Here is a 23635-nt window from a genome sequence, read left to right on the forward strand (position 1 = left end):
AAACGCTTTATGCCTCTATATCACTCTTCCATATAAGTGCGACAGTGACAGTTGCGTTTCGATCACTACGGAGCGTAAGCGATTGGCGTGTTGGCTACGCGGCCTGCTCGGATATCTAGTGATTGTAAAAGTAGTACCGAACACATTTAACAAGAGTTTTTCATTTAAATACGATGTCGACAACATCCCATCACTATAAGTTGACACTAGTGCATAAAGGCTCTTTGTGTGATTGGAGTCAGCGGTTAAAGATTGCTCTATAACGTCACTCAGCCTGATAGCCTCAACAGACAATCTTAAGAGTGCATGATAGCAGCGGATGTATGCAGTCTCGGTTTGTGCAGGGTACAGTCGGCATCAATGGTAGCGTATAAAACACGCGCCAAAACAAAAGTATCCGCCACCCTCGAATACTTTTCCAAATAGAGATTTATCTCTCCAGGCCGCGTAGCCAACACGCCAATCGCTTACGCTCCGTAGCGATCGAAACGCAACTGTCACTGTCGCACTTATATGGAAGAGTGATATAGAGGCATTTCGTTGTCGAAGCGATAGCGATTGTCACCTTGGCTAGGCCGGCAGTTCGTAAAGTATCTTAGGGAATAAACTTTTTCCTGTCGCTCGTTGCCATGATTACGGTCACCTGGGTCACACTTTAAATCCTGGTTTTGGTATTTAAATCAGCAAAATTGATTTGCATGCATTTTGTGGTCGTTATATGCTCTTTCTACAACGGACTATCTACCAAGCACATAATAATGCCCATTGGTAGTCCGGGTTCAGAGGGCCTACCGGCCCTACCTGTAACGTCGTAGTTCGCAATTTCCGGGCGTCTTTCTTTTTTAAGCCAATTAATTAGTAATTAGTGTGACAGAGAAAGATGCCTTCTTCGTGGTCGCGGTAGGCCATCAGATCGTGGGCACTCGCAGCTGGTCGTTTCTAGGCCTCCTTGAAGTCGCGCGTTTAGTTATTGAGCTCCGTCGTCTATATACTATATATGTATCATTATATTGACGTCGTATATGTATCATATATAGTATATAGACGGAGTATTCGTCGTCGTATTTATATACTTAGTTTTTGAGCTATAGGTTTATAATAGCTATAGCCATAGCTATGAAAGTTTCTTGCTAGCCAAGACCAGAAAACAAACGGTCTAAGACAACAAAAATTGCCGGGAACTTTCCTCGGGTAAAGTGTGTTTCCTCGTCCTGAACTATCTCTCAGAAACGCCTATATAGCTGATAGTTGTATCAGAGACGAGTAGAAATAAACACAGCTAATATAGCCATACAAGGAAGACGAGCGAGCCAAGCGAGACAGGTCACCTACGTTATGCGCTGGACTGACCAAATAACATCCGCAGTTGGAAACCGTGATTGCGCCAGACAGTCTAACAACAAGGAGAGATGGTGGGAGATTGTGCGAAGAGCTGTGTCCGCCTCTACTAACGATGCGGACGCCTCACTCAACGTGACTACGACCGCTCTGTCAAAAGCTAAACGACAGAGTAAAAGAATATAGCCATTCTACATACCAATCTATCCTTCGAGTTCAGACTGCGTTCCGAATGCTCTCAGACAGAGGGCTGAGTGCAAGATTTTTTTTATTGCGAAGCAACTTGTGAAGTGGATACTTTCCCTCTTTCCTCTACTTTTGTATGCCATTTACAGCCTTTAATTGTTATTAGACGGTGAAAGTTAAAACAAAACAGTTTATGAACAATAATTATATTCTTTATTAAATTATCTACAATCCGATAAGTGATTGCTTTTTACAATGAAAGAAAACAGTAATCACTATGATTTACTCATAATATATTTTATAATCCCAAGAATTGGCGTAGACACTATAGTTTTTACGAAAGCGACTGCCATCTTCCCTTCCAACCCAGAGGAAAAGCTAGGCCCGATTGCAATATTGGAGTTAGTGCGGTTTTATGTGTGCCCTGACAAGATTTTATTTGGCCTTCGCTATGTTGCGAGCAGGGCTCGGAACCGGTATTTTTTAAAAACCCCGAAATAGCCCAATATTTTGAATTTTTTTATGCTCATTACGTAGGACTGAATCATGTATTTAGGAAACAATTTTGCAGTATTAAAACGTCCCACTAAAAATGAAATTATGAACAAAAGAACGAAAAAGAACGTAATAATACCGGTATTTTTGTATGGAGCAAATACCGGTTTCCGACCCCTGGTTGCGAGTTTTGAATGACACTAATTTATTTTACTGGTAAGAAGGAAACTCTTTGACAATAGACGCTGAAATTTATCAAATGTCATCGAAGTAAACAAGGAGTAAAGATTTTAAATTAGGTATAAATATTTTGGGTCGATACAATAAAACATTTACATCAAGAAAAGGATAGTAGGTTGCTGAGTACTCCAATAAAAATGTCTTGAAATTAGTCGTTGACATGACCGTTACTGACATATATGGATTACGAGTAGTACATGTAATTGCAATTGTACGCATGTTATTGCCATATCTAAGTTGCTTGTAGCGACACCATCCCAGGCCCAAACAGAATCTTGTTAGGCTTTATGATGAACCTTGCTATCCGATGAGGTAGGGTTGCCTACGGATTCCTCTTAATCTATTCACCTGGGGCCTGGTTGTAGCCGGCTAACTCGAGCGGTAGAAAATGAAAACTAGGTTCTTATAGTAAAACAATATTATAGTAAAAATATGTACAATAATTTAAACTAATTTCTATCAGTACGCGAGTCAAAACCAATAAAATATCGTCACTGGCTACTGCGGGCTACGCGGGCTCACCGGGCGCAAGCAGATAAAAACTTTAGGAGTGAATATCGTGCGTTCTTAGTTTTCGGGTTGGAACCTAACCCAAGCCTCATTCAGTTACAAGAACCAGTGACGTACAAATAAGACTTGGATTAGGTTTCATTTAAACATAAACTTAGTTACGTTACTTATGTTATTATACAATTATACAAATTTTACCGGCATTAGACGCAGCTCTCGTATTACAATCGTATTAATACTTTTAACACAAATCATAAGCATCGAGTCACATTAAATAAATATACTTATGTTGTGCTATTTGCAACAAAATTCCGAGAAAATTGACGAGAAAAAACAAAAGACGGGCGAATCGCTTATTTTTTTTTACAACCGGCCAGTGCGCGCGGTGGCTGCACTATACAGGTTTGCCATGTTACATGGTGACGTCATCAAAAGACAAATTTTAACCTTAGTACTGTATGTATAGAGTCCAAACTCTATGTTATATATAATTATATATGACACGGGGCTCCAGGACTATAGTAGTTTACCTACCGTTCAGCCGGGCTGGCACATGTGACTTGATTGGCACGAGAGTATCTCGCCGCGACATAGACTACCCATCCCTCTTTATTCCATACAGTTAGTAAAAGAGAGATACTGTCGCGTCAATCATGTGCTCGGCCTACAGCGAGCTTATTACCAATTTTATGATTTTGAAAAAACTAACTTTGTAAGAAAATCAGCAGTCTTTTTAACTCGTCTCTATCTGCAGCGTAAGACTGAGCGTTCAACTCTGTAGGACTTTATTTATTTTTTCTCAAAGTTGCCGCGTTGTTTCCAGTTTTTGTGGTGGAGTTTTCTGTCTCTTAAACCATTAAATAGTCGGCTGGAGAACGTTGAGGATAAATCCTTTGTTGAGTTACATAGATCTTCCACCTAGACTCCATAATAATAATTTATTAATCATTATCTTATAATATCAGCCTTTTATCGCCGATTGCCTAGCATATGCCTCTTCGGGTACGTCACTTATTCCGGTCCCGAGCTTCGTCGTCCACGCAACGAGCTGACGGACTGGTGTCCTCCTGTGGCGCTCCTCAAGTCATTAACTAAGACCTATCAAGAATGAAATCCCGTGAAGGACCGAAAGGTACTAAATCTTTTTGCACGATCTTAATCGGTCTTTAGGTTCAGTGAGATTGGTGACGAAAACAGATGGAACGAAAAACGAAAAAAACACAATGACGCCGGCGTAAGTGCGAACAGGATAAAAGAACAACATATTTTGACAGTCCTAATTAAGCCTGAAATAGTTATTTTCTCCTCACTAGCTCGGAAAACCGTCTTTTATCCTTTAAAACAAGCGGGGAAAAACGCATTTTATCCACTAGTGGGGAAAGTAATTTGACCTTGGATTGAGCGTGTTTAAGTAGCTTTTGACAGATAACAAAACGTAAAACGCTCATAATAATGGTTCGTTCGATATTAATTATCATAAATAAATGGTTTGAAAATTTAATAAAAAATACCAAATTTAGCTTTATTTAATGATTTTAAGTCATAAACCTTAAATTCTATAAGAAACATTTTTTTTTTATGATGTTGAATGTAATTCTGAACGCACAAGTTGAGTCGAAGCAATTTCAAAACGCTTCGTCAGAAATGTCAACATTGTTAACAAAAAATTTCTCACCGACTCCGACACGTAAAAATACACAACTTCCAGAGTTTTCTGTTATAATATCGTATTATCGTAAAAAATTAGTGATTCCAGTGATGAAGATGATCTACGCCTGTGGATGTTGCACTTTCCTCGCCTATAGTGAGGGGAAAAGTTTTGTGTTACACACGGGTGCAAATGTATTTTACTTCTCGTGTGTTGAAACACTCGTTACGCTCAGGATTCTATTTTAGAACCACTCGCACAAATAACTATTGTTATACAAGGGTGCAAAATTGTATTTTACCCGCGAGTGTGGAATTGAAACACGAGCAAGCGAAAGGATGCTATAGTTGAACCACGAGCGAAGCGAGTGGTTCTAAAATAGAATCCTGAGCGTAGCTAGTGTTTTAACACACGAGAAGTAAAATACATTTGCACCCGTGTGTAACACAAAACTTTTCCCCTCACTATAGCGAGGAAAGTGCAACATCCACAGGCGTTAGATCATCTTCATCAACTGGAATCACTAATTTTTTTACGATATTATAACAAAAAATTGGAAATTCTGTACTTTTACGTGAGAAGTTTTTAAGTAAAATTTTTGTTGACAATGTTGACATTTCTGACGTATGAAATGTCAATGATGCGTTTTGAAATTGCATCGACTTAACTTGTGCGTTCAGAATTATATTTAACATAATTATTAAAAAACAAACGTTTATTATGGAATTTTAAGGTTTATGACTTAAAATCATTAAATAAAGCTAAATCTGGTATTTTTTATTAGATTCTCAAACCATTTATTTGATTATAATTAATATCGAACGAACCATTATTATGAGCGTTTTACGTTTTGTTATCTGTCAAGCTACTTAAACACGCTCCATCCAAGGTCAAATTACTTTCCCCACTAGTGGATAAAATGCGTTTTTCCCCGCTTGTTTTAAAGGATAAAAGACGGCTTTCCGAGCTAGTGAGGGGAAAAGTAAGTACAGTACTGATAAATCCGTTACATGACGCTAGATGTCGATTACGAAAATAATAAGTGTTTCGGTAACAAAACTGATGTATGGAGTGAGCACTCTATGCTTACTTATTTCTCTATGCCCACACTAACTATCATACATACATACATACTACCTAATAGGTCGTTAAAAAAGTTTGTAGTAAATATGAACCGGCGTTTCTGCAAGTGCAAGTTCTACAAATGTACTGTAGAACCGAATTCAAATTCTTGTAATTTGTCTTCCTTATTATTTAAAAATATATGTAATAGGGAGTATTACGCGAAACTATGCGCAGGTGGCGCCACTACCACAATCCGAGGAAGACGAAGAAAATCGAAATTTTGTTATCTAACACTCTGTCACTCTTGCTTATTCGAGCGATAAAGAGGCAGATAGCGAAATTTCGGATTCCTGTTTTCCGGTAGGTCCTCTGTAAACAAACCGCCTTGATGCATAAATGTCATATTTTATTATTTCTGAAAACTTGTCAAAAACCTGTTAAAGGTATGTATAAACAGTATGTATAAGTTACTCTATGGTTTACTAGAAAGGCTAGTGCTGCACTCTGGTGACAGAACATTCCAGTAATATCCCCTATTGGGTTAAGTTATTTTAGTCCAGTCAATGAGTAGACCGATTAACTCTCGTCATAGAGGGCGATATTTCCATACTTACCATTTTGTCAAAAAAACAGTAATAATTAAAACAGTAAAACAGCTGCTCGACCTTTATCAAGCACAAGTCCGATCGTGTGTAGAATACTGTTCTCATCTGTGGGATGGCTCTGCAAAGTACCAGCTTGAGGCGCTTGAGTCTGTTGAGAGGAGGGCCAAGAGAATCATCAATGACAGCAATCTGACGAATGCTCGACTCCAAAGTCTGGAGCATCGTCGCAAGGTTGCCAGCCTGTCGATCTTTTACAGGATACATTTCGGAGAGTGTGCCGAGGAACTGCACAACCTTATTCCTCCGTCCCATTTTTACCAACGGATTACAAGACAAACGGCACTCCGGCATCGCTTCATGGTAGTAACTCCAAAAATACGCACGAAGCGTTTTGCTTCCACATTTCTTATGCGAACTGCCAAGGAGTGGAACGCCCTGCCTGAGTCTGTGTTTCCGCATGAGTACAATCTGGGGCTCTTCAAGGCAAGAGTTAATAGGTATCTCACAGGTAAGCGTGCTCCACCGTAGACCGCATTATCACTTACCATCAGGTGGGATCGTGGTCAAACGCCTGCCTATTCATCATAAAAAAAAATACTGTTAAAAAAACACATACTATTTATAAAAGTTTATTGTAAAAATTGTGAGTTTCCATAATGCGTTTGTTTGTACTGACATAAGTTAATAAACATTGTAATATGTTTTGATTAAACAAAATGCATTTATAGCGTTGACTTGTCATTGGTCCCATATAAATCTTACTTCTAAATTTTTACACAAAACCTGCATTTACAAAACTAAAATACTGTCAATCGCATATCGATACTATAACGTAGTTTTTAAATGTAATTGTCACATTTATCCATATAATTAAACTGACATACTACTTTCATTAAAACAATGAAATATAATTTAACTCGCATGCCGTTAATTAATGTATTGTTTTATATACCTTGGGGGTTTTTAAAAACTTTCATGTATGTATTTAAAAAAAATAACAACCATAATTATTGAAGATGAAAGATATTCATTCTTACAATTATTATTTTTTATTTCCACAATAAAGCGCTTGTCAACAGATTTCTTTTGCGAATAATTACAAAAACATAGATAATAAATAGTAAAATGACAATTGAAACAATTCTGTAATTGTAAAAATAAAGTTATTCGAGCTTTGCTAAGTAGAAATAGACGGTAAATTATTCATTCTTATTAGGTAAGTTTAAGTAGGTAATTTGTTTAAGTTGATACTAAGTACATACGTACGTTTTATACAACACATGACATAAACAGAAAAACAGTCATCAAAAACGCAAAATTGCTTTCTGCTATAAAATAGTACCTAATAAGGTAATAAGTAACTAATAAAAATATTTCAGTTAAATCGATAACAAACTTGAACTGAAAAAATCGTTTATTCTTTAAAGCAGACAGATTTAGATTTATTAACGGTTTCATTTATTAAGAAATAACTTTGTTTATAAAATACTTGAAACTTTCAACGTTAGTTTTACGACAGGTGCTTATCGTCGATGAGATTGCCAATTCCGCTATGTGCATTTTAGCAACTTTTCAGGAGAGACAAAAAATCGTTTTATTGAATAGTTGGGCAAAAACATGACTTAAATCTACGTCCAAAGAGTGTTAAAAATAACTAGAAATATGTTGTATGAGAAAAAATGGGGATTAAATCATTACAAATAAAGATATATATTTTTTTATAAATTTTGTGCACATACGGGTATTAGTTTTGAGCTTACTAAACACGTATGTGTAAGTGATGCACATAGGGATTTTAACTCATATTAATTTAAGGTTTATCACAGTAAGTTATGTGTGTCTATAAATAAAAACACAATGATATCTGAGAACAATCACTTGTATTTTAAAAAAAAAAATGATCACAAGGAACATTTTAGCATCTAACAAAATTACTGTATGCACCTACCTACTCAATACCTAAAAAAAGTATCTAATTCGCTAGTTATAAAAAATATAATTAGTATTTGATTCCTAATCAATTTAATCAACTAATCAGACTTCAAATGATATCAATATCTCAGTCGTGATGAAGACTATCATAAAAATGATGGTGATCTCTATGCATGTATTTTTTCAGATTGCAAGCTATCAAACTTTGACTTGTCAATTTTTTGTGGTAAGTCGTATAACTTCGCGCTGTTTTAACTATGTCACCGTGGGGACAAGGCTTATCTTTTTTTAATTTCTTGGTTTTTTGAACAAAGTCATAACTGCAATTTCCATCTTCATTAGTTAAACGTTTCCTACCGGTTTAATTTTTCCCATTTAGTCTCCGATTCTTATTGAAACCCCTACTTTTTCTTTTACTGTAAACCTCAGTGATCTTCATCGTTACTAGTACGACTTGCTGTTCTATTACTTGTGGTTCACCTGTTATTTCGTCAAGAAAAGTTATGGCTGCTGTATTAGCAATTCCAGTGCCAATACTCGATTCAGATTGATTGGAAAGTACAAACATTCCGGTTTGTTCATCAAGCACCAAATTACAATTTGAGGGAGGAGTACTTGGTGATGACACTGATGACGATCTCAAATCATTAGACGGTATTTCTATCATCTCACTCTGGGTTTTCACCTCATCTACAGCTTGTGTCACTTCAGACAAACTAGCTGCTTGAGGTGACTGCGAATATTCTATTATACCAGAAGAAAAAATGTGACCGAATGTTTCGTTGCAAACGTTTTCAATGCCACGTTGAATGACCGACATAAGACTGTTGTTATTATTTGAGGGAGCAGTCGCGTGTTTTGATAATCATTTGCATTACTGTTTGTTGGATTATATGAATCAGGTATGAATCTGTGAGAAGAAAAAGTAGGGTCAGGTTCATGGCTACTTATTTGTCCTGTGCTAAGATCAATCAACAATTTAGATCGCCAGTGTTTGCCTCTTTTAGACATGTCTCCGATTAAGTTTACTGTTGTGACCAATCTGTCAACAAACAGGCTATAATACGTTAATATCTCTCTGGTCGTTTCCTTATGACTGAGGATCGTAGTCATCACCATCTGACCTACAGCTGGTGTATGATTTGCCTTCGTCGGCTTCTGTCCATCGCATCCTTCACTATAGAGCAAAACTTAGAGGAAGATGAGTTTTTTAGCTGGTCTGTCCATCTGGTGGGACACCGGCCGTTGGCACGTTTGCCATCCGTGTTCCCGACTACTATTAACTTTTCCAGGCTCTCCTCCCCCTTCGCACTATGTGGCCGAAATATGCCAATATTCGCTGTAAGCATATCTTATCATAACGGGTCTTAATTTTAAGCTGATCAAGGATTGACTGATTGGTGCGTTTGGCGGTCCAGGGTATTTTTAGCATAGGCCTCCAGCACCACATCTCCAGAGCGTCAATCCTTTGCCTTTCCCAAACCCGTATTGTCTCTGACATGGACAATATTTACGTTAATATACATAATCGAATAATAAAATATAACAAATAACGTGGATAGCATTTTACTATGTTTGTATTAAGAGGTACTTTCCATTTTATTGGCACATTTAAAACAACAAGTTGTTTGTGGATGTACCTAGGTAGGTATCAGGCATTTATTCAGCAGCATTTACTTGCTATACTTACGAACAAATTAAAAACAAAGAAAACTAATTGTGGTATTAATGTATTTTGATAAGTAACTAGATTTAATAGACCAAATAGAACAGAAGATGAACAAGAAGAAGAACATGTAAATTGGTTTTATGAATAAAATGATTATGAAGTAGGCATTCCTTGTCTTTTAAATGCAAATAGGTTGACACCTAACTGCACAAACATATATTTTTATAATAGGAAATAGCTAAGTTCATTTACCAGTGTTAAGTACCTACGTTAAGACTAAGTGTAGCTTCTCACTTACTGTGTTGCAAAGTAGTTTGCTATAAATAAGGAAGACTTACCTGTCCTATGAACGATAAACAGATAGTTCACAATATCACACTTTATATGAAAACATTCCGATAAAATATCCCTTTGTGGGTACCACCAAAAAAACTGCGAGATGATGTTTTCTGACCAAAGTACATAGGCACACTAAACAAGTAAACAACTGTCACTCGATACTAAATTCACATATGTGCAGCAATGGTTATCAATTTATTCGATTTTATTTGGTTACCAAAACCCGTATGTGTTTAGAAGCACATGTGTAATTATTTTTAGGGGTAAAATCACAAACGTGTTTTGTTAAAACCTTATCCAAGTTAAATTTGCGTTTACTGGTTTTTGCATTAGATGAGGAATTTACTTTTAAAATCAAATCTGCAAAAAGCAGAATATCGAAAAAATGCACATAACGGAATTGGCAATCTCACCGACGTTATACGACATTGTCAGACAATAAGACACTGTACAATGTAGCTTTGATAGCGTATTGTGAAGATGCAGCTGACCGAACTGTTAAAGTTGTAAAAAACTTACCTTCTTACATTTTACGATTCAAGAAAACTGTTTCTAGTAATATAAAATTTACACAAATAGACTGGACGTTACTTTTTTTTATTTCTATTGTAGTTGTTACCAAATGTCAAAGTCTGCATTGTTTTTTTTTATGGTAAATTACTTAATCATTTACTACCTTTTTTCTATGTTGGATCTTAATCTTATAATTAGAGAACCTGGTCATTAAATAAGTCATACTTTCATAATATTCTCACTACAGTCACCATTAGTCTTATACTCTAGAATAAATCATGGGCGTAAGGTTATTCGTATACTATTCTGTAATCAGACATAGAAAACACTAACAGCATTAGAGAATGGGCTATCTGCCAAAAGCAGTAAAATACTGCCAAACGATTCCACATAAAGCAAATTTAATTTTGGATTCAAATGAAAAGGATACGAAATATGTAAATGCATGTAGAACTTAGCTGCCAAATGTCATTTTGGAACATCAAAGTAAGTATAGGGTATAAAAAAATAGCTTTCTTCGAATGGTTTGATGGCTTACTTGTTGTATAGAGCCTAGCTAGATAGTGATTTGAAAATAAAGTTATTATTTTAGCGTCTTTTTCAGCTATCAGTCCGGGTGGATATTGAAAAAATGGTATCCTTGACAATTTGCAGAAATATGTGTATGACTACCAAACATATAAGTTAGCTTCCCATGTTAAGATTCATCAACATTGTTCCGTTTTTTGGATAACGCCTCGGCCTCCTCGATCGTGTCAGGGAGCCGCGTGTTTCTGGTCTCGGGCAGTATCAGCACCAGCAGCCCTGAGACGATGCACATACCGCCAAACAGGACCGTTGGCATGGACTTGTGGTAGAGAGTCTAGACAAAAACAAATTGAAGTCATTTAAAATAATAAAAGTGACGGGGGAGTCTGCGATATTTAAAACTTCGAGGGGTTTGAACCAATTTTTAAAATTTAGGTCAAACCTATAAAACGACTATACTACAGTAGACTTATATTGACCGGGATATAGACCGTGATTACCTTTTGTATTGTTTATGAGCTCCCGATGCATGAACTGATGAAGATGCATGTAACTGCGTCGAAATATCGGGAGCTCATAAACAATACAAAAGGTAATCACGGTCTATATCCCGGTCAATATAAATCTAGTGAAACTAACCGTGAATCAATCAAAACTCTGACTATACTACAGTCATCAATCGCAGAACAGGAAGGCCATTAGGTTTTTGAAGTTGCAGTGAGCATTGGTATTTTACAGGTGCTGACTGCTCACCTTCACTAGTTAGAGAGGCACTAAAAGAAAGAGAGATTGGTTTTTGTCTCCAACTTTCCTACTGAATACAAATCGATTTGGCACGGTTGCAAATTACTATTATTTTAACGACCGGTCTGGCCTAGTGGGTAGTGACCCTGCCTGCGAAGCCGATGGTCCTGGGTTCGAATCCCGGTAAGGGCATTTATTTGTGTGATGAGCACTGATATTTGTTCCTGAGTCATGGGTGTTTTCTATGTATTTAAGTATTTATATATTATATATATCGTCTGAGTACCCATAACACAAGCCTTCTTGGGCTTACCGTGGGACTTAGTCAATCTGTGTAAGAATGTCCTATAATATTTATTTATTTATTATTATTATGATGGCAACGATTATGTAGAACTTACCAATAGCGGCGTCATCGGCGCGACCAAAGACCCGATCTTACCAGCAGTCGAACAGATGCTGATCAATGTCTGTCTCATGTTCGTCGGGAAGACTTCTGACACGTAGATATACACGGAGCTGTAGGCAAGAGTCACGCTCCATTTGCCGACGAGGTACAGCGCAGTAGACCACCAGGCCGCTGTACAACGGAATCTGTTATGAAATTAAGGTTATGTGGTTTGCGCCTTGCGGGCGGTTTTTCATGGCTATAAACGATTAATTACTAAATAGTACAAAAATCACTTAACAAATATAAAATAGTAACTCAAACCTCGAGATTCTACAAAGGTTTCAGAATAATGTCCTAAGGGCTGTAACATGTGCACCATGGTTTGCAAAGAATACAGAGATACATGAATACCTAAATATTCCAACAATCAAAGAGGAGGTTAACAGATATTGTGTTAAGTACAAAGAACGACTAAAAAAACATACAAACGAACTTGCAAGGGACTTGGTTAACATCAATGACAATCCGAGTAGGCTGAAAAGGTGGCAAATACTGCGGCTAGACCAGAGGCACTAGAAGATAAATTATATTTTATAAAAGTCAAGAGAGAGTATTTAATGGAAGACCTCTCAAAACCCTTAAAAAGACAGAACATCTGATTATGGCTAGAACGGCCGATTGCAGATAAAATGAGAGAAAAAAAAAAAAAAAATAATATATATAAAATAGGGTTATACCAAATTTCAACTAAATCGGTTCTTTTTAGGATTAAAATAACTTCCATTATATCAATCACGATAGTTACCTACTTAGCACTTAGCACACATCTGTAATATTTTTCTAATTTTCCGCAAATACCTTCAACTTATTATTTATGAATAACCTATCGATTTATTACAAGCAATTTACTTATTTTTAGGCTTTGACAGGTAGATATTTTAATAATAAATGTTACTGGTTAACTAATATTATGCACCTATAATAGGTACGAACATTAAATTATTGTAGATTCTGCCACAATGTTGTTTGATACAAAAACATTACTCTTTGACCGGAGTATTAGTATACAAAATAATTGACAGCCGTGAGTTTTTTTTATATTATTATCTCACGCTTTTGAAAACCTTCTATTTGGTTGGCCTCTATTTGCTATGGGGCTATGCCATTAACATAATTATGGTTATTTTGTCGAAAGGACAAATGTAACTGCATGTTTCACAATAGGGCAAAATAATACAGTTTAAAACGACAACATTTTACACGCGCCACAAAAATATGAGTAAAATATCTGAACATACACTAATGCTTTGACATTTTATTGACGCTTGGTAGAAAAAGTCATCTTTCTTTTCCAACAAATTTTGTACCTATTTTATTTTTCCTTTTTTAATCTTTAATTTCTATTCTAATCTTTACCTGGTTTGTATACAATAATAAAACATGACACTGGCTATTATAATAAAAGCCATTAAAAATAAAATAAATAAAATAAAATATTGACGCTTGGAGAGCCTTTACCTACCTACACCTAAATTAGTATTAGTATTTTAAAATTAGTATTAGTATTTAATATGACTTTGAGGGCATTTCTAAATTTAATGTATTACCTATTTAACACAGAGACATACATTTCTGCTATATTGTAGTAGGAAGTTATTTATTTGAAGATTATTATAATATTATGCTTACATTGTTTACCTAGGTATTGGCTGTTGATGTATTTATAAACGTTGCTATGTATTTTTCATGCAAATGTACCTAAATGTTGTATTCATTTATTAAATAGCTCTAAAGGCCCAACACATTTTTGGATTTTGAATGATCGTACCTAGTTTACCAACTTGACAATTATCGGTCGGAACTCGTAAAGCATCGATGGTAATAATATTGTCATTGTCCGGTGACAATTTTATTGTCAGCGTGGTTATGGATGGTATAGAAAGGATCGCTATCTCGCTATCTCTTATGGCAGAATTGTTGTAGTGACCGCGTTAAGCTTTAAATAATAGTTCCTAATCTCTCCGGTGGCGCTAGTTAGACTCTGGGACATGAATATAACATGAACCATATAAGGCAACAAATAACCCGATCAAATTAGGTAGGTTGTTTTTGGTAGTATTTCGGTGTATGGTGGCGCCGCCTAATTACTGTTTTTTGATGGACACTTTTCATACACAGAGATTTGGCTCCTTTATACAGTCTCCATGAGCGTGGTGAAATAGGTTAATGTCGAGGTCTAAATAGGTTTAATATATTTTTTATACCTATTGTCTATAGATATTTTACTCGTCACTGTGTATAATTCTTTTGTTTCAGTTGTAACAAAATCTTTACTGGAAGCTGGTTGTTTCGTTCACTCTTCTGGCTATCCCTGAATTAGTCCCCAATTCCCGGACAAGGGGTTGGGTTTTTGTGAACATATTATTCGGTCAGATATATACAATTTATGATATGTTTCGTATATGTATTTTTTCATAAATATAAAACTTTTTAAAGTGAGCTGCGACACCCACGGCTGTTTTTATGTTATTGACAAAATGACATAACTGTTATCGATTCGTAGATACTTAAAATTTATAGAAAATTCTAATATTGATAAAGATGATTAATAGATTATCTGCCGGTCTACCGCGATTACATAGCCTATCTTCTTAAATATATTTATCAACCATTTATATAACTATAGGGTAGGGTAGGTAGGTAGGTACCTGCAATGCCTATAGGTACGCAATCAATGCATATATTCAACATAACAATATAACAATCATCTCTCACAGTTGTATCATAAAGTTTAGTGTTAACACAAATAATCTACGGTAATGTGTTTGCAGTATTGCTTGTGGTTTTACTATCTATTTGAGGTTGAACTAATCTAAACAACGATGATAATCCACACTGTATGCGTTTGTGACTGCAATATATTGTTAAAGGTCTTAGGTTAGGTTAGGTTTTTAATTTATTTTAGTTTTTAATTTATATAAACTAACCTTTTATTATATAATGTTTACTTTAAGCTACAACATGTTATGCGGAAGAGCGGTGTTCTCTTAACACAAGTATCTATAATACTTAAAAAGAGGCACCAGATGAGACAATGTAATTTAATTAAGATACTGAACAAATCATTTTTTATTTTCATTTTCATTTATTATACCTATCGATGCCAAATCGGCTTGAGCCGATGACGCTTTACTATTCAAACTACTATACATTATTGAGGTCCCTTGAGATGTAAGTATATAGGTACAAAATGTCTTGCATACGCATAGGTGTCTTTACAATTTACAAAGAATAAGTGCAAACCGTACGCTATTTTACAAGTTTCAAATATTTAAGAAATGCCTATACGAATATTGCTCTAATAGCTACATGCAAGAGGGGCTTTATTAATAATAAATTGGCCCCAAAGTTTTGTCAACCACTCTGGTGCCATCCCTAAATACAGAGCTCCACCACAGTCTGAAACTTATTGACTGAAATGAAAAAAAAAAAAAACTAGCTATACCTAATACTTGCAGAATTGTACCAAAGGTTCTGCAAGATGAAAAAAAATTATCTTAAGTGTCACATATCATCTATTTGGCTCCGGCGCGTAGATAATATTAATTACTAGCTTAGGCAGAGAAAGAAAAATCTTGTAGAAAATAATAATACAATTCTTTATTGTGCACTAAAAAAAAGTTTAGAAAACCAACAAAGACAGCTTTACTTATTTATTTTACCTAAATTGGTCTACGCCGACTGGCATTGCCATGGATATAGTGCGTTTTCTCACCGGCCTAAGCCGAATCCGGCGACAAATGTCACCCTAAATGTTATACTTGTACTTGTACAATGAGAACAATTTGGTAATACCATACAGTAATTACAATGCAACGAGGGATAATATGTATAATTTTGGTGAACTCTACATTTAATACTTACTGCAAATATATTTTAATGAAATTGGATTTTAATGTTCCTTTCCTACATTATTTTTTATAGGATGTACGATTAAACAAATAAATAAGCTAACGACTGGAAGCCAAATCGTTACCTTGTTTTTTTTTTCAAATTAGTATCAAGTACGGTTTTCCTCATATAGATCGTTTTTAAAGTGCAAAAAACTTTACCGGGTAGTAACAATAAGAAAAACCAGCAGGTAAATCATTGTTTTTTTTTACGCTACATATTAAGATGTATCTATTAATTTTTATCAAGGTGTTTTCCTTGAAGTGACTACCTACATAATTAATAATACCTATTTTCCAATTTCTAAACCTTCTCATATTTATTTACTCAAACTGAAGATGAAGTATATTTGGTTTTAGGTATGTATGTTGTATGTATAAATTGATTTTTCAATACCTAATCTATTTTTTTTTTTATTACGACCCTATCGAATTTATGACCCTGTAAAACTTAAAGGTATGTTATGTAATTGTAGCAGAATAAACGTTCTGCTACGCTCTAGCTGTCGGCATTAACAAAGTACTTTTCACATCACCTATTCGAAAAGGGAACTTTTCTTCCCTGCTAGGAGGGATCAAAGTGGCACTTTTCTGTTCAAGGACATTTTGTTGCCAGTATGAAATATTGACACAAAGACATATGAAATTAGTATGCATATAATCGATTACAATTTCTTTATAATCGATTAAGTGCATACACTTTTTCTAACTTAAATAATATGTTGTTGTAATTGTAAATAATAAATGTAATTAACGTATTTTAAATTAATTAATAGCATATTTAAATTAAGTAAATTAATTAATTAGCGTAATATTTACAAAGAAACGTAAAAAACTTTAGTTTAATAATTTAATTTCTATTTTGACATTTTAGGTCTCCTTAAACGCAGCCATACTTGTCTATGCAATTTAAAAAGTTTATATTTAAAAAGTTTTGTACAAATATTTCACAAAGCATTATGAGGGTCTGTATTCTGTATAAATTTGTAAATACTTAGTTTAAATCAATAATAATAGGCCTTTTCATCTGTGTCAGATGTTTTAAGCAGCATCCCGGTAACGACACTAATAATAATAAGTATAAGTGATATCAGTCTTCATAGTGTTCTTCCGAAGATTTGGTTCAAAGGGGTAAGAGCTATCATTTGTTATCAGAAAAATGTACTTGATTTTCATTGTATCATTTTAGTTGTTTGCTGGTGTTTTTGAAAAGATATTAGGTACATATATAATTATGAGCTGTAGGTACTGTCTGAAAATATCGATACGGACAAAGTGCCAGAAGTATGTACCTATACTAAGGTCGTGTACACATATTTTTGGCACTTTGTCCGTATCGATCTTTGCTTAAAATAATAATGTTTTGAAACCTAATATATGTATAGGTATGTAATTTCCTCATAGGTGATGTGAAAAGCAGTATGTGTCACATGGTAGCAAAATTATTTTCACCTTGGGCGTTAACACTTGAATCCCTCACTACGCTCAGGATTCTATGTTAGAATCCCTCGCTACGCTCAGGATTCTATTATAGAATCCTTCGCTTCGTTTAGGACTCAATTGTACGCCCTCGCCGTAAATATGTCATTTTGCTCCCTTGTGACACAATCTACTATTAAAAATTGTTTACGGTTATTTTATGATCGGCAATTTAAAGTATTACCTCATTGTGCGCACAACCATATCAACAAATACCATTGTATTCTCATGATTTGTACCTATGTCATGTCATGTAATATGTATATAATAATATAATAGTGACACGTGTTCATTGTGACAAAACTGCTGTTGATCGTCGAGTTTCATTACAAATGTACATATTTCTTTGGAAATCTAATTTCCAGTAAATGTAGCTCACAAATGAATATTACCTATTGTATGTACCTATTGTTGACCAACGGAGCATGGATCCATTTTTATCGCCTGTCACTATGCCTGTCACTTTCGCACTTACATACTTGTTAGAACGTGACAGGCTTGGTGACAGGTGATAAAAATGCGACCGTGCTAGCGTCAGCTGTTTCAGCTTGGGCAAAAATGCTTTCGTATGTCCGGATGTTTTCCTCTACAGGTCACAATCCTCAACCGATTATCGTGAGATTTTGTGAGCAGCGGGGTCAGCATGGTCGCTTTTTTATCGCCTGTCGCGTCGTGCGTTACTTTCGCACTAACATACTCGTTAGAACGTGACAGGCATGGTGACAAGACGATAAAATGCGACCATGCTTCCGCTATTGATTAATTCGATTTTTTTTTAATGGAGAATCCAAACGCAAACCCCTTGCGAGGTGTAAGGCTTACACGCTCACAGAGCCACTAGTTTAATTTCGTTACGTATTCACGAATTATGAATGATGAAAGAATTTATGTGTATTTTCCTGTCACCTGTGCTATTATTAGACTGGATAAAAGGCGGATTAATTAAAATACAAGGACAATAAGGAAATAAGGTCGATTTTGTCTATCACGAACTATTCTATCGTCAATAAATTGATAAGTGATAAGTAATTGCAGCATTCTCCATCGCTTGGCAAACATAATTCTAGAGTCCAAGTGGAAAACTATGTCAATCTGTTACAACACTGTACCTAATAGATATTTTTATATAACTTGGTATGTTTAAAAATTAAAATGATCTTTTGCCTGAATAATGGGCTTTAGGTATACAAGAAAACAACCCTTGTTGACCTCCAAAGACGTCAACTAACGCGCCCGATATGTGCCTTTATGGCCTTTGTGCATTTCGACAATGTTACAATGACGCACCGCACACGATATGCTTCTGGGGACCAAATGGTTAAATAGATAACAGAAAAAAACAGCTAAAATGGACTCTCATAGTTTTCCTTTTGGACTTTTAGGTTAAACACGCAGGCGACGCAGCACAGCATTTTGCAGATTTTGCAGGGCAGGGCAGTTGGGACAGAGAGACATAGGCCCCCTCCGTATGGTGCGACGCACCTTACAGACCATTCGAGCTAATAGCTAGGAAGAAATAAACGTTTGACGAACAAACTGAACAAAATAAGTTCAGTCAGTCTGATTGTGAACTTAACGAGTTGTTGCTGCGTTACCGTTTGTCAGTGTAGAAAAAGTATCTGGCACTGATTATTTCAAGAAACGCTCTACTCATTGGGAATTTATATATATGTTAACGGACATGTGCGTGTGAAAAAGCGCTGGTGGCCTAGCGGTAAGAGCGTGCGACTTGCAATCCGGAGGTCGCGGGTTCAAGCCCCGGCTCGTACCACTGAGTTTTTCGGAACTTATGTACGAAATATCATTTGATATTTACCAGTCGCTTTTCGGTGAAGGAAAACATCGTGAGGACACCGGACTAATCCCAACAAGGCCTAGTTTCCCCTCTGGGTTGGAAGGTCAGATGGCAGTCGCTTTCGTAAAAACTAGTGCCTACGCCAATTCTTGGGATTAGTTGCCAAGCGTACCCCAGGCTCCCATGAGCCGTGGCAAAAATGCCGGGACAACGCGAGGAAGATGAGTGGACATGTATGTAATCCGTCATTGTATTTAACTTCAGGAAATGTATAAATTTCCCAGGATATGTGTGTATCATAAACGGCGCAGCGACCGGTCTGGCCTAGTGGGTAGTGACTCTGCCTGTGAAGCCGATGGTCCTGGGTTCAAATCCCGGTAAGGGCATTTTATTTAAGGGATGTTTTCTATGTATTAAGTATTTGTATATTACTTACATATATCGTTGTCTGAGTACCCACAACACAAGCCTTCTTGAGCTTACCGTGGGACTAAGTCAATTTGTGTAAGAATGTCGCTTTAATATTGATTGATTATATAAAATCTTTGAAACAATATTTTATACATTTCCTGGTCTCGCAATTGTATACATTTCCTAGGAATTGTATATAATTTCTATGTTTTTATACATTTCCGGTAACATATAAGTTTCACAACGAACTAATTAAATTAAATGTCTGTCATTGCAATAAAACTATGAAAAATCGTTAAAAATACTTCTCGACGTGCCTGTGTCACGCAGAAATCTGTACCGGCACTACAACAAGACGCAGAGCAGGACAGACACATGTCTGCGTCACGTCTATAGGGCGTTCCATACTTTACAAAATCTGCTCTGTCCTGCGCTGCGTGGAACTGCGTCACTCAGCGTACGCTTAGCCTTATTGTTAGCAACTTACCCTTTGGCAAGAAAGCAAACAGAATGCTCGTCGCAGCACAAGTCGTGTACGTCACTACCAATGTCTTCTTCCTCCCGTACCTGTCCAGCACTAACGCCACCACCACGTACGCCGGTATCTCCACCAGCGTCACCAGCATAAAGCTTAAATACTTATTGTCACTCAACGACACAGAGTTTATCGTCATTCCATAGTACACAAAAGAACAAGTCATCCACAGAAACATGCAGATCAGTAGACGCTTCCATATTATAGAAGATCGAATCGCTTTGGACAATTGAGATTTCTTATCACCAGTTTGATTCTCTGCTTTCAAAAGCGGATCTCCAAGATTGTCTAATTCAAGTTTTCTAGGGTCTAGTCTATTGATTTTGGCAGCAGACATCAATATTTTGACCGCTTCGTCTTTTCTTCCTTTGCTTAGTAGCCAGCGTGCGCTTTCGTTCATAAACCAGACGTATAATGTGACCAGGAGGGCAGGAGAGTAGAGGATAAAGACGTAAGTTCTCCAGTTGTTGACGAACCAGGCTATGCCCGAGAGGATTACTACGCCGATCACGAAGGCCATGTTGCACATGGCTGATACTATGACGCGTTGCTTGAGGCCGACCAGCTCTACAACTGTGGGCAAATTTGAATTGAATGGAATTAGAAACATAGTAAACACCGTTGAGTATAAAATAGATAAATCTAGCTTAGAGTTTTAGGAGGTACTATAAAAATATTAGAATTAACATCAGCAGCGAATTATATCTGTTAGAACAACAAGCATATTTCGCTGAGGGCATATAATTTTCCTCCAAGTAATGAAAAATTTACTTCTTTCCATCCATCCACTGAATCAAATTCGATTCGAAAATAAATAAACAGTACCTAGGTTTATTTGACAGAACATAAAACATGACTTACTGTATTATTTTACTGCGATTAATTAACATAATAAACCGATAATATAAACCGTATGTATAGGTAGTTACATTTAAAAACTAGTTTGAAAATATACTTTTAGCACGAGACGAAGATATACTTATTAGGTTGTTCTGCTAAGCGCGATAGATTAAAATGATGGTGCACAATTAAGAAAATTATTGTGAGTCATGAATGTCATTGATGGGCTATTTATAGAGACAGACATATAAAGTGTTATTTGTTTTCCTGATCAATGTTTCTTAGAATTAAATGAGAATACCAATAGAGATCATAATATATGGTCATTGAAATTATTATTCATGGAAATAGACATTAAATGTAGGTCACGGTTGTATCGTTGCAAAATATTCTTAAACCGTATATAATTTGTATTTAGTTTTTTAGGGTTACGTACCCAAAGGGTAAAAACGGGACCCTATTACTAAGACTCCGCTGTCCGTCTGTCCGTCTGTCTGTCCATCTGTCACCAGGCTGTATCTCATGAACCGTGATAGCTAGACAGTTGAAATTTTCACAGATGGTGTATTTCTGTTGCCGCTATAACAACAAATACTAAAAACAGAATAAAATGAATATTTAAGGGGGGCTTCCATACAACAAACGTGATTTTTTTGCCGTTTTTGCGTAATGGTACGGAACCCTTCATGCGCGAGTCTGACTCGCACTTGACCGGTTTTTTAAATTGATATAGTCGTAGAAGTGGCGTTATCGCCGAAGAAAATTGCTATTTGGAGATGTTATGACTAACTAATCATAACATCCCCAAATAGCAATTGAAAAATGTCATAACTATGACATAATAATTTAACTAACGGAACTGGTACCTACTCAATATCGCGGTGTCATGTCACAAAATTTGTGATATGAAAAGTTTCCAAAAAAGTAATATCGGATGGAGCTCCCGGTCTTTATCACATTAATAATGACATAGAGCCCTCATAACTTTTATACTACTAAATATATAGTTGGCAACAGATTTACAACAAATGTTTACAAATTTATCAAAGTACTTCATAATTACTAATTAAAAACAGACCAGCAGCCGTCGCGAGCACTCAAGCCTGAGGAAGGATCCCCGATGGGTTTGAAACATGTCGCCAATAGCGACGAATAATAATAATTCACGTGAGCGTAACCGTTTTTTAGGGTTCCGTACCCAAAGGGAAAAAACGGGACCCTATTACTAAGACTCCGCTGTCCGTCTGTCCGTCCGTCTGTCCGTCTGTCCGTCCGTCTGTCCGTCTGACCGTCTGTCCATCTGTCTGTCTGTCACCAGGCTGTATCTCGTGATCTGTGATAGCTAGACAGCTGAAATTTTCACAGATGATGTATTTCGGTTGCCGCTATAACAACAAATACTAAAAACAGAATAAAATAGAGATTTAAGTGGGGCTCCCATACAACAAACGTGATTTTTGACCGAAGTTAAGCAACGTCGGGCGGGGTCAGTACTTGGATGGGTGACCGTTTTTATAGTTAATGGTACGGAACCCTTCGTGTGTGAGTGCGACTCGCACTTGGTCGGTTTTTATATTAATTAAAAACAAAGTCTAAAAAAGAGTGTTCTTTTTATCAGATCCACAATATAATTGCCAACCATTCAACAGAGGGTACTTTGTTCTGCCTGATAAAAATGACGTTTGAATTCAAGCGACCGCAATAAAGACCGAATTCTATAAAAAGTATTCAAATCGGCAGTACCGACAAAGAAACTACTTTGTCCTTTTTGTCGAAGTCGTAAATTCTCATGGTGCAAAGGATATAGAAAACATTTCCAAAGAAAAATACGTTCAATGTAGCTAGCGACGTTAACCAGAGACCGGACCAAAGAGTTAAACATCAATTTATCAGGTACTTACTCAGAACATACGCCGACGGGTAAAGCCCACCCCCAAAGCCGGCCTCGAAGAAATGCATAACAAGATAAGTTGTGTAATCTGGCGCGAAGCCCCGGAGGATCCCGAAGACCAGCGAAGCTGTCGCCGCGATCCCGACGGCAATCTTACGGCCGAAGCGGTCGGAGATGGCCCCGGTGAAGAGCATGGCGGCGAACATGCCGGAGTTGTGTACGGTGCCCACTAGGGCACGCTTCCACTCTTGGCAGGCGAAGTCGAACTGAAGAGATGGTAAAGTAAAATTAATAAGAATATTTAGATACAAAAACGAATTTATCCCTAAAGTGGAACTCCTACGGATTTATCCCTAAAATGGATCTTTGTGAGAAAATTAGAGGAATAAACACAAAAGGTGAAATACTTGTATAGGTATTATTAATATGTACATATAACACTGTGTAAGGTGTGCGATAAAAAGTATTGTATTGGTATTTGAAAGGTATTCGAAAGCCCACATTATTTTGTATAACTTAAAGTCTGTAAAC

At 36.4% G+C, this 23635-nt stretch overlaps 1 protein-coding gene across 2 annotated transcripts in view; it reads right to left on the reverse strand.

Moving 5' to 3' along the window:
* Positions 1 to 6703: 6703 nt before the first annotated feature.
* LOC134748761 (solute carrier family 22 member 1-like) overlaps positions 6704 to 23635 on the reverse strand; it is a 45768-nt gene continuing 28836 nt past the window's right edge. The window contains exons 4-8 of one of the 2 annotated variants that reach the window (XM_063683539.1): positions 23115 to 23370; positions 20326 to 20946; positions 12214 to 12392; positions 10445 to 11402; positions 6704 to 7609 (exon numbers count right to left, since the gene is read on the reverse strand). In XM_063683539.1, the coding sequence (XP_063539609.1) occupies positions 11238 to 11402; positions 12214 to 12392; positions 20326 to 20946; positions 23115 to 23370 (1221 nt within the window). In that variant the 3' untranslated portion in view covers positions 6704 to 7609; positions 10445 to 11237. Of the gene's footprint in view, positions 7610 to 10444; positions 11403 to 12213; positions 12407 to 20325; positions 20947 to 23114; positions 23371 to 23635 lie in introns of those variants that run through there. The other variant, XM_063683540.1, reaches the window with a different exon arrangement.

Source organism: Cydia strobilella, chromosome 17, assembly GCF_947568885.1.
Source record: "Cydia strobilella chromosome 17, ilCydStro3.1, whole genome shotgun sequence".
Lineage (NCBI taxonomy): Eukaryota > Metazoa > Arthropoda > Insecta > Lepidoptera > Tortricidae > Cydia > Cydia strobilella.